We start from the raw sequence: 11,735 nt of genomic DNA on the forward strand, positions 1-11,735 counted from the left end.
ATCATGTGGAGGGTGCTGGTCAGATGGATAGGCTGGATAATAATGAGACTGGTGGACTGGTCCAATCAGATGGTGCCAGCTGATTGAGGTTGGACGGGCCTCTTTTGTCTCTCTGTCACATGCTGATTCCCTGAGATGAGGAACTGGTGGCGTATTAGGAAGTGGAGGCTGCACGATCAGAATCCAACAGGTGAACTGGCACAGTGTAAATATTTGATCATGAGCAGGAAGTGTCCAGGAGATCACTTTATCTATATTTATCTTGCCATTTTCATAAATCAGAATTATGCCACACAGTTCCTCCTCTAAAATCCAAAAGTGGTTAATAATTAAAACAAGGGTTGGCATTCTCTTACAGGTAAAGAGCTTGAGAACAGTATTATACCAGAAGTCCCATAACCCCAGCGTTCGTGTTGAACACACACTACAAACAAGTGTCAGTGAATTACTGTATGTCCTAATGTCCATGCAAGGGCCGCTACGCTACAACTAAAATGGTTCACACACAGCCTGCAGCATGAAGGTATCACTTCCCCTTCCTCAAATAACACAGTAACTGTATAAGTTGAGATGTGGCCAAAATGCTGACTAAAAACTACTTCCTCAGAAGCAGAACATAGCCATTTACAGGTACAGCAGCAGCACAAATGCTCACCATGAATGACAGAACTTAAGTAGGAATACCAACGGTATAAACAACTGAGTTTTATTATCTTTCATTATTTTCATACATGTGTTTTGGTGGCTTCTTTACAGACAGCTCTCGCTCCATGTCTGTGATGAAACGCCACACGGACCACTTTCCACAAACACGGGTTTCCTGAACAGGGACATTTTTGAAGACAAATTTGAAACAACAATGACAGAACACGCGGACTCTTACACAAAATACAAAAACCTGGCTGTTTTATTTGCAACGACACGTTCTCAATGTCCCTGTATTCATGGCTATCAACTTGATTAATACTTTAAGGACCCGCCTTTGTTTGGGGATTTGTTCTAAGTGGCTGAAAATGAAACTGGTAACTATTTCATTATATACAGTCATTGATATTCATGAGTACAGGGAAATACTCGAGACGGGTGCAAAGGGTGTCATCGCCGGATTAGTCATGTTCCTCTCATCTCCTTGCTGATTGGCCGCTTACTCCACTCTTGTGCCGATTGGCCCTTGGAGCCTTTTACAAGCTTGTGTGGGACCAACACCGTCATCAGAACTGTGGAGAGAAGAAGTCAAATTATTTTCCATGTAAGCATTTCTGTCTTTTACAACAATGAAAATGTGAATACGATACGATTACAGCTATGAGTCTGACTGTAATATGCAGAAAAAAACCCAAAACTATAATAGCCAAATTTTAGCCATAAAAACCAGAGAGCAAATCTCTTACGTTCTTGAGGAATTCCTCAGCGACGATACGGGCCCTGGCATTGACGGACAGTTTCATCTCGCTGATCTCCTTGTCGATCTCCTCCATGAAGTGGATGACAAAGTCCACCAGCTTGTGTTTGTACATCTGCTCCGTGTGGAAGTTGGTGATCAAGAAGCTAATATCGTATCCCTGAAATCACAGTGCATGGGAGGAAATGAGAAAGAAGTGAGTCAGAGAGACGGGTCAACACGTTAGAAATTCGACAAAAAAAATAAAACTTGTGTAATTGGAATCATGGGAATATACACTGTAAATAACGAGGTATTTTTATGTTTGGACACAGTTTCTACAACATCTGTGCATGAAGAGCCCTATGCCATTCAAAAAGTTCACACTTTTCCTCTTTTGTTTTCTTTTCTTCCTGTACTATTGATTCCTTTTTTTGTCAATCACTTTCTTTAATTCTAGTATACCAAACCCATATTACCTGTCCATCACTCTGTCTCTCTCTCTCTCTCTTCTCTTACCTCTACTGGTTTCCTCCTCAGAATGAAGAAGTTCTCTGCTCTCATCATCATGAAGCGCATGAACTTGTGGCAAAGGATCTTCTCAATCTCATCAGCCTGTAGTGAAGAAGGGTTTTTTGAATGCCGTTAGACTGTGAAAGAAAATTAGGAAATGTGCATAGCTCCATAACCAAAATCTGTCCTGCTGTTTTTAATCACCTGTTTGACAGCAATGCTGACTCTGACAGAGTTGATGGATCCCTCAATGAGAACCCTCTCCTTGTCGTTGCGGCTGATCACCACAGGCTGAAGTAGCAGCTCCTTACTGCTCCTGTAATCACAGCACAATCCATCCATTACAGATGAAAACTGTGTAAATGATTGGGTTTTCTAGATACTAAAAGTCATCCTTGTGCTCGAGACCCTACATGGCTCTAAATAGAACCTTAGAAGTTAAAGTGACTTGTTGAAAAACTCTTAAATCTTCTCAATGTATTGGGAACACACTTGCAAACAGGCTGCAGCAAGTCCCCGCTGGCCAATTTTACAGCCTTGCCCATGCTTGTGTCATTTTTTACCCCCTCCTAGATTTTCTTATGCAAGTTTGCACAAGTCTGGACTTGTGTGACAGCTGTAGATGCTCTGCAAACAGCTTAAAGAATTATTTTACCGCTGGAAAGAGGGTCTTTTCATAAAACTGGGCTATCTATGCAGTACGGTGCAAACATTTTTTATTTTTTAAATTAGTGCTAAATGACAAAAGAAAACAGAAAATGTACTGTGGTATTCCCTTTTGCTCAAAAAGGTAGAAAACCTACAACTACCAGAATACAATGCGCTGCCACAGACCAATGAGGGGGAGACCGCAGAGAGAAAGAGGGGCGGCTATCTCTCTCGATCTGCTTTTATATTCTTTGTCTGTATGCAGAAGTACAATATGTAGTTGGAGCAACAGTCCTAGGGCCAGCAGAAAGAACTCCAAGTGATGTGATTCATGTCAAGCGCTCACTTGGATTTTTTCAAGAGATCTGGGCACTGGTAAGATGGAGGGAAGTTTAACTTAGTGCATTTACACATACTACCAACATTATTATGATAAAAACGTTGGTTGAACATCGGCAAAGTTTCCCTTTAAGGGCAGGAGACATAGGAGGAGAAACTGCAGAGCAGTGGGACAACCAGTGAGAGAGCTTACTCCAAACACATGCCATTATTACACATACCTGACCTCCACCTCAGGCTTGTTGTGTCGCTCCACCACCTGAGAGGAGAAGTTCTCCAGACAGAGGGCTGCCTGCAATGTGGCCCTCACAGCGTTTAAGTAGGGGCGCAGAGTCGCTGTCTGAGGAGAAATTGTATAAGATCAATGTCTGGGTGGGTCCCACTGCAGATAAGATCTTGTTAGACGATGCATTTCTTATTTAGATCAGGGTACATGGGCAAACTGGACCTCCCAGTCTAGTGAGGCTGACTCGACCAGCAGGGTCAGCCTGTGAGGTCATGTTTGATCAGGAACCAAAAAATGAGCTGGCTGCAGGGCTCCCTGCACCCCTTCCATACTTTAAATTAGAGCTGGGCAATATATCGATATTGTGATATGAGACTAGATATCGTCTTAGATTTTGGATATCATAATATCATGATATGACATAAGTGTTGTCTTTTCCTGGTTTTAAAGGCTGCATTACAGTAAAGTATGTATGTACTTTTCTGAACTTACCAGACTGTTGTAACTGTTCTATTATTTGCCTTTACTCACTTAGTCATTATATCCACATTACTGGTGATTATTTATCAAAAAATCTCATTGTGTAAATATTTTGTGAAAGCACCAATAGTCAACACTACAATATCGTTGCTTATCGATATTGAGGTATTTGGTCAAAAATATCGTGATATTTGATTTTCTCCATATCGCCCAGCTCTACTTTAAATATTTACAGTTTTCCACATTTATATTTTGGCGATAGAACAACTTAACAGTCATTTTAGAAAGAAAAACGTAAATGATAATCAGCATCAACCCGATGCGAGTTATTTTGACATAAATGGTTTGGCTTGCATTCACGTCAGTGGATGGGTGACTGACATAGCAGATCCTTCCAATTATTTACGTCCTTCTACATCCCTCTGCATAACGTTATGGCAAACATGTAACGTTAACGTTACACCGTCTACTGACAAAGCTTTGGGAGAGCTAATGTTAACAGTCATAACGATGAGAAAAGGAGCCGAGAGGAAAAGACAGCTCAGCTTCGATCACTTTAGTTTCTGCAACCGTATCAAGGATGCCCGTCCTCTCATTTCACAATAGCCAACCAGAAATCCCGTCTAGCTAGCCTAGCTAATCTCCCCTTCAATGTAGCCATAGTTTGCGGAGATACATTGATAAATAATGAAATATAAAGATAATTTAGTGCAAGAGACTTACCATTTTTGTGCTGTAAAAGACGGAAGTTCCTCAGCCACGCCTGGGACTCCTCTTCCGTAAATCCTACATCGTTTAGTACAAATGGGGTGCGCTAGGTTTTTATTTAGCTCTTATTTTGAAGAGACGGATTTCTCCACACACCAGAAAAGATGCCGCTTGCCCTTATTACTCCGCCCTGGTGGAGTATGTTTTCTATAAAACGAGCATACCCTACGATGCGTCCATTCCGGTCTGTGAACAGGAGCCATATCGCTCAGCGACCATTAGTTGATAAGTATTTTGACCTTGTGTTATCTGTTCTTGAATAAAATATGTTAAATAACAGCGTTATTACCTACATATGACCCAGTTTAAAGCTGAATGGCGGGGTTAAGCGGTAATCTATTTTGTATGCACCATGACACAAAATGGTTTGTTCCGATGATACCATTCTAGCACTAGGCTCATACATTCACAGATCCTGAAGTATGTTTTGATAGATGGTTATATCTGAAAATACTCCTACAGTTTTTTGTAATGTTGTAAAAATTTAATTTGGTTCTTAAAATTGTTATTTTATCGAAAATAGGCCATTATTTAATTTGAATGTATTTGACACCCCCCATCTAATCACAATGGTTTTTTCCATCATGGACACCATTCAGTGACGGTAAATATCGCTGCTCTTAAACATTCAAAGACATACATTCGTGTTTTTGGCTAGTACCATTTAAGTCTTGTGATTAAAAAACTCCTTTATGTAAAATGTCCGTGTGCAAAATCGTGAAATCATAGCGACCTTTATTAAAATGTAATTTAATTTAGGCAGTGTGGGCCCAGCGAGCTCGCGCTATGTGAAGCAGACCTGTGTGTAACGTTACGTGTATTTGGGTGGGGGCGTCCGTGCTTGAGTGTGTGTTTAATGCATGTACGTGATAGAAAGACACAGACAAACTGAACCACAGCTGGCAGCCACTGTGTGGGTCTCATCTTCTTGTATCATCCACACTGTCCATCTTCTTGTGTCAGTTTATTCAGACACTGCCAGGTCTCAGCCACACACACCGCATCATGAGTGAGTTGAAGGACTGCCCCCCACTGAAATATTACGACTTCAAGCCCGTTGAGCATGTCAAGGTGTGTCCCCGCTACACTGCTGTGCTCGGCCGCTCAGAGGACGATGGGATCGGTATTGAGGAGCTGGACACCCTGCAGCTTGAGCTGGAGACGCTCCTGTCCTCAGCCAGCCGCCGCCTCCGAGCCCTGGAGGAGCAGAGACAGGTAGGAGAAACTTAGGAAGTATAGGAACCCCCCCTTCTTCTTTAAAACGGCATTTTTTTTTGTAGTATGTGGTTTTCATCCCAATTCAGTTTCCTGTGACTGTGAATCCCAAATGAAGACACCAAAACTTACACTGTTGACATTGCCTGTCTTGTTGGTTGCAATTTGTAACTCTCCTTCTTTGCTGCCTCTCAGATCCTAACAGACTGGCAGGACAAGAAGGGAGACAAGCGCTTTCTGAAGCTGGGAAAAGACCCAGACCCAGCTGCCTCTTCTCGCCACAAACCAAAGAAGCAGAAGTTGGATGGAAAAGGCAGTCACGCGCCTGGTCCAGGTCCTGGCAGACCCAAATCCAAAAATCTGCTGCCTAAAGTCCAAGAGTATGAATTTACTGACGATCCACAAGACATTCCCCGCACTCCTAAAAATGATGCACCCAACAGGTCAGTTGTTCTGTATTTGCTTTGCCTTAGTGTTTTTCCTCAAGTCATATCAGACTCTATTCAGCTTATTAGCGAGGTTAGTCTCAAACAAGTGTGCTGTAGTAAGATTTTTTTTTAATTTCAGATTTTGGGCATCAGTCGAGCCATATTGTGCTGATATCACAAATGAAGAGATACGACTGCTAGAAGAGCTTCTGAAACCCCCGGAGGATGAGGCTGAGTATTTCAAAGTATGACATAAAAAGCCATGTACTGTTATGTTATGTACCTAAATTCACTCGAGGCATGGCCAAACTTCTGTGTGTTTTTATTGTGTTAAGTAAAAGTATTATTTTAGATGTGCGTTGAGCTTTGGTGCTGTCTGTGTAAACTGTAGATTCCAGCTCTGGGGAAACACTACTCTCAGCGGTGGGCTCAGGAGGATCTGCTGGAGGAGCAGAGGGAAGGAGCACGAGCCAACGACAAGAAAAAGAGCCTCATGGGAGGGCCGCTGTCTGAGCTGGATGCAAAAGGTGAGGGAGCAGCCTGTGCCTGGAATGACTGCCCTTGGTATTACCATGCCAGACTGTAGTTACTGAACAAGCATGTATCCGCCTTAATACTCATCTTCATGCTCAACTGCTGTAGATGTGGACTCCCTGTTGAAAAAGTCAGAGTCCCAACATGAATCTCCAGAAGACGGATGTCCCTTTGGTCCTCTCACACAGCGTCTGCTCCAGGCCCTTGTAGAGGTCAGTATGCTGTGATCAATCATGTACACTGTTAAAACTTCCAATAATGCATGCATGGTGGCTTTTAAAAATACAAATGACTGATGAGTGAGATATGGCATCTGAAATATTCATGTTTAAATGTTGTGAAAACACTGAAACATTACCATCCTTTTGCTTATGTTTTCTTCCAGGAGAACATTATATCCCCCATGGAGGATTCTCCTATACCCGACATTTCAGGAAAGGATGCTAATGATGGTGCTGGGACTTCTCCTCGAAGCCAAGGAAAAGCTTTTAGGTATTTGAGCAGCACCTAATGAATGGGTGCCATATCAGAAGTGCCAAGATTAGGGCTGGGTATCCTCACTGATTTCGTGATTCCGATTCAGAAGGATTCGATTTCTGATTTGATTCAATAACAATTTGATTAGGGGTATTTCCGTTGCAAAATCAATTTTGCTTGAATATGAAAGAGATTCTACAATTGTACAAAGTTCCTTTTTAGCCTGGTGCCTTATTAAAATGATGAATGTTTACATTAAGAACAGACCCCAAGGCAGTTGCATTAATCATACTTTTTATTTAACATGAACACACTACAGCAGTCAACACAATAAAGTGCAACTCTATGGACTCAGTCAGTGAGTATTGGGTGATATTTCATTCAAAAATACTGTATTGAGGTGAGAGTCCAGGGGAACCCTTTCAAAATGGCCATGCCAGTTTTTTCCCTCTCAAAATCAAGGGGGTAAGCTTCTCCTCGGACCGCGAACCTCCTATGGCGCCATTTTAATGCTACAAAGCAATCACCCCCCGTTAGCATTCCATTGACTTCCATTCATTTTGGCGCCACTTTGACAGCGAATAACTTTACATCTGAAGCGTTTAAAGACTCTATTTGTCCATTGTTTATTTCTAAAGAAACATGACAATGTATAAAAGGCTCCATTACCTTGTACCTCACGTTATGGCTCCGTAGCAGACGTTTTTATAAAAATAGGCTAACGATTGTGTCGTAACCACGCGACTTACTGCCGCATAGTAGAGGAATTACCGTATAGTACAGGAGACGCTCGCAGGCAGTTTCGTCTCACATTAGCTGTTCAAGTTTAATTACTAATGTTAACTAGCATTTTAGTTAGCAATAATTAGCCTGTGTCCATGTTATCTCCTTACATATACCTACGCTCTCCGTCTCTGCAAGATTGGGAATGATTGAGATTTCTCTTGGCACAGCTACCAGAAGACTTACAACTTTGAGACACGTTGCTCACGGCACATTTACGTCGTCTCTCTCAGTTGGAGGCTGCGCAGTAACGCTCAGCGCTCACCGGAAAAGTGCTTCTAACGGCCTTTACTGGTCTCCGTCCAGAGCAACGGGATCTGTTGGTCCATTCTTATATACGGTCTATGCTCAAAATGTAGCCTATCTTTGGAGTTCCCAACAAACTAGCATGGCAGTAGTTGGTACCAATGGACTCCTTCTAGTTTCATATGATACAGACATACTGTAGATTGATTCTGGATTTTCTGAATCGATATCAGGATCATTCAAATAAAAATCGATTTTAATCAGAATTTTTTTTTTTTTTTTTAATATCCAGCCCTAGCCAAGATCAGTTCTCCACATTAGATAACTTGGCACATTGGCAGACATGTTCACTCACACGTTACATTCACACACCGACCCCAACAGCTGATGTAAACACATGTTCAACCGAGACTGCAATCATGGATTAATCCCAGGTCATTGTCTATTACAACACCCAGGTCTGCAGCTGTACATACAGTAATACTAAACAGAGCTGTGCTACAACCACCTGCGTGTAATAGTATATTTATGTTGTCACACATATACTCAGGAGACACTGCTTGTCTGAATTAACTGCCTGGCCACAGTACTGTATATTGGTTGTGAGTGTGGTTTACTCTAGTCCTGTGTGTCCTCAACAGTACTCCGAAATAGGTTGGCCCAAAGTTTATTGTAAGTATCAAGTTCACATCCTGAACTGTTTACTTTACTCTATGCCACACATCTCATATCTTCGGTCTTTTCTTTCCCCGCTCCAGTGTTCCTCACACACGCTCGTTGGAGGCTCGGATCAAAGAGGAGCTGGTGGCTCAGGGGCTGCTGGACTCTGAGGAACGACCTGGACCAGGAGGAGACTCTGAGGACGAGGTCTTGGCAGAGCTGCAGAAGAGACAAGCAGAGCTCAAAGCCCTGAGTGCTCACAACAGAGCTCGTAAGCAGGAGCTGCTCCGGTGAGGACACAGGCCAACAATGGATATATTTACCATCAAGTAAACTGTACATCATATGTAAAGTCTGATCCATGATCAGCTGTTGACACTAACTTTTGTATTTGCTGCTGCCTCGCAGGTTGGCGAAAGAGGAGATGCGCAAGCAGGAGCTGAGGCAGAGAGTCCGGGTGTCTGACAATGAGGTCATGGAGGGATTTCGGCGAATCATGGCAGCCAGGCAGAAGAAACGCACCCCAACCAAGAAGGAGAAGGACCAGGCCTGGAAAGCTCTGAAGGAGAGGGAAAGCATCCTCAAGTTACTGGATGGATAGAGGAAGAAACCGTTAGCGTCTGGTTTTTATCCAGAAAAAATGTTGGAAGAAGCATTTTTTCTCCACAGATTGACACAGATGAGAATTGCTGTGACAGCTGTTTGATGGTCAGTGAACAGCTGTATTTATGATGTTGTATGATACAGTTTACTGCAGGTCTGCGTGATTTGAGTAGAGACATTTCTTTATTAGTTTTTATGTTATGTACAGCAGAATGCTCATTTGATCAGTAACATTTAGGATGCATCAGGGACCTATTCTCCTTTTGTTGAATTGTTTCCATTGTCAGTTGAATTTGTATGTTGCTTTTTCTTTTTACCATTGTAATGTTATGAAAACAATACACATGAATGTTTGAATAAATCAGTACTACCATTTTTGTATGTGTGTGAAATGGACAGTTCAGAGATGCATCATTACATGCCGAAAAATTGATTTTTTTAAAATGTATTTGTTAATGGCTTTTGACAGTTTATTTCTGATTTATGATAAAAAAGAGATATCCAAAATTCCCTCTGTAAAAACCTTTGACTTTTAATATGTCAACAAAATGAAATGTGGCTTTATCCAGTGTTCAGATTTATGTTCTAGAAATGTATGCAAAATAGTGCATATTTAATAAAACTGTTCCTCATTTGCATATTTAAACAAATGTTCTGAAGATTTGTAATACAAAAGAAATTGTCTTAAAGTAATCAGTTTGTACCCTATTCACCTGTAGTGTCTCCCCCCAATGGCTCTTATCTCTGTGCATATGTATCTACGTTTAAAACCATGTACAAGAAATAGTCTATAACAAAGGACTCAAACCCCATAAAATATTAGTGTGTATATATAGGATGCGAACAAGCATGGAGACCATTTCTCTCAAATGGCGGCAATGAGGCAAACTGAGCCAAAGTTTTAGCCAGAAGTTCAAGTAGCTCTACTATGTATTGGCATTAAAATAATGTGTGTTGATATTACAGTAATAATATTACAACAATAGGAGGGAGCATCTTGAGTGGTAACCCAAAGGCAACTGCTGTGAGCTGTATACAGTATGTTTTATTTTTTTGTTTGTTTACAAATTACTATATATAAATTCACACACAATCTATCACACACAGTGAACCTATCTCTTATCTGTTATGTTTATTATTTTTTATTTTCAGTTTTATTTCTGAATTTGTAGCCACATTGTTGTTTTTACTTAATTTGAAAGTCAATATGCTTAGATATGGATGCAAGTATTTGTTTTAGTTCTGGCTCATTTACCTTTTTCCAAGAAATTATATCTATTAGCATAACTGTAGAAAGCATTCCTCTTTACTGAGTCCCCACTAGATGGCAGTCATTGTCTCTTGACTGACTAGGCTCAATGAATTTACATAGCAAAGGCTCCTGTGGTTGACATTAGCATGTGTCAGTGTGGTGTGTGTGTGTGTGTGTGTGTGTGTGTGTGTGTGTGTCTAGTCTTCATTTAAAGATATCCTCACTGATCTTGATCCCAGGATAAAGCAGGAGACTGTGTGTCTCACAGTGTGCAGCTGTGTGTGAGGGTCACTCGGATCACATCACAACAGTCAGACACACTGCTCTTTCACCAACTATCGCATGTGCCCACCAACTAAAGTTTTCTTCTCCTTTTTAAAGGTATTTTAAAGTTTTTTTTTTCTTTATTAGAGCAGCTGAAGAGAGACAGGAAATGTGTGAGGGAGAGAGGGGATGACATGCAGCTATGGACTGCCAAGGACTGAGCCTACATGGGCAGACGCTCTACCGTGTTAGCAAGAAGTTGCCCCAACCAATCAAAGTTTTAACAGACATGTCAAGTATTTTTTTATATTTAAGTGAAAGTTTTTTTCCCCCTATCGCCTCATTGTTTTACTCCATGTGCCCAAGAAATCATTTAACTTTTACATCATAAGGATTTGGCTGGCCAGACATGTAGACCAATGCACAGGTATGATTTCCTACATGTGTAGTAGAGAATATACTTGAAAGACCCTTTGTGGAAACTGACTAAATCCTCAATAATACAGCTAGACCATCTTTTTAGAACTGAAAAAATAAAAGCTCATGTTCAGTGTGCTTGAGCAGAGCTCAGAGCTTACAGCCAGGCTGGAGGCTGCAACAATGGCCCAATCATCATTCAGTTTAGGTTGTTGTCCTCTACGGAAATTCATAATGCCCATCAGCCCATGTGTATGAAAGCTTTTAATAACATCCAGACCTATTGAATCCTCCTCACAGGTGAATGAGAGGCTGAATAAATAGCCTAGCTGTTGAGGCTGGGCGTTCCGCAGAGGCTTTTGTTGCATTTGTTGTCATTAGACCTAAACTGAAGGGCAGGTGGGTTTTGTGTTGATACACTGCTCATACACGCTCAATGATGCCCATCTGCTGTTTGCACATCTCATATTGAGCTGTTTATAAAGGCTAGCTAGACCCCTT

At 41.4% G+C, this 11,735-nt stretch overlaps 2 protein-coding genes across 3 annotated transcripts; one reads left to right on the forward strand and one right to left on the reverse strand.

Moving 5' to 3' along the window:
- Nucleotides 1–675: 675 nt before the first annotated feature.
- Nucleotides 676–4,499, reverse strand: LOC116035524 (actin-related protein 2/3 complex subunit 4). Its single transcript, XM_031278629.2, has 6 exons — nucleotides 4,311–4,499; nucleotides 3,103–3,221; nucleotides 2,099–2,210; nucleotides 1,901–1,996; nucleotides 1,392–1,562; nucleotides 676–1,217 (listed from the first exon to the last, which is right to left on the reverse strand). The coding sequence occupies exons 1-6, from the start codon at nucleotides 4,311–4,313 to the stop codon at nucleotides 1,212–1,214; spliced, it is 507 nt and encodes a 168-aa protein (XP_031134489.1). The 5' UTR covers nucleotides 4,314–4,499; the 3' UTR covers nucleotides 676–1,211.
- Nucleotides 4,500–4,798: 299 nt separating this feature from the next.
- On the forward strand, nucleotides 4,799–9,688 carry tada3l (transcriptional adaptor 3 (NGG1 homolog, yeast)-like). 2 transcript variants are annotated; one of them, XM_031278594.2, is made up of 9 exons: nucleotides 4,799–4,959; nucleotides 5,319–5,570; nucleotides 5,766–6,013; nucleotides 6,138–6,243; nucleotides 6,390–6,525; nucleotides 6,641–6,744; nucleotides 6,918–7,024; nucleotides 8,797–8,988; nucleotides 9,107–9,688. In XM_031278594.2, the coding sequence occupies exons 2-9, from the start codon at nucleotides 5,361–5,363 to the stop codon at nucleotides 9,297–9,299; spliced, it is 1,296 nt and encodes a 431-aa protein (XP_031134454.1). In that variant the 5' UTR covers nucleotides 4,799–4,959; nucleotides 5,319–5,360; the 3' UTR covers nucleotides 9,300–9,688. The 2 variants fall into 2 exon arrangements, with proteins under 2 accessions (XP_031134454.1, XP_031134463.1); XM_031278603.2 differs by lacking the exon at nucleotides 4,799–4,959 and adding an exon at nucleotides 4,983–5,100.
- The last annotated feature ends 2,047 nt before the right edge of the window (nucleotides 9,689–11,735 follow it).

Source organism: Sander lucioperca, chromosome 6 (genome assembly GCF_008315115.2).
Source record: "Sander lucioperca isolate FBNREF2018 chromosome 6, SLUC_FBN_1.2, whole genome shotgun sequence".
Taxonomy (NCBI): domain Eukaryota; kingdom Metazoa; phylum Chordata; class Actinopteri; order Perciformes; family Percidae; genus Sander; species Sander lucioperca.

Coding starts and splice junctions, on each gene's coding strand:
- LOC116035524 (XM_031278629.2), bottom strand. Junction 2,211..3,102: donor AAGCCTGAGGTGGAGGTCAG/GTATGTGTAATA, acceptor CTGTGATTACAG/GAGCAGTAAGGAGCTGCTAC. Junction 1,563..1,900: donor TGAGGAGGAAACCAGTAGAG/GTAAGAGAAGAG, acceptor CTGTGATTTCAG/GGATACGATATTAGCTTCTT.
- tada3l (XM_031278594.2), top strand. CDS start 5,361: ATGAGTGAGTTGAAGGACTGCCCCCCACTGAAATATTACGACTTCAAG. Junction 5,571..5,765: donor CCCTGGAGGAGCAGAGACAG/GTAGGAGAAACT, acceptor GCTGCCTCTCAG/ATCCTAACAGACTGGCAGGA. Junction 7,025..8,796: donor AGCCAAGGAAAAGCTTTTAG/GTATTTGAGCAG, acceptor TCCCCGCTCCAG/TGTTCCTCACACACGCTCGT.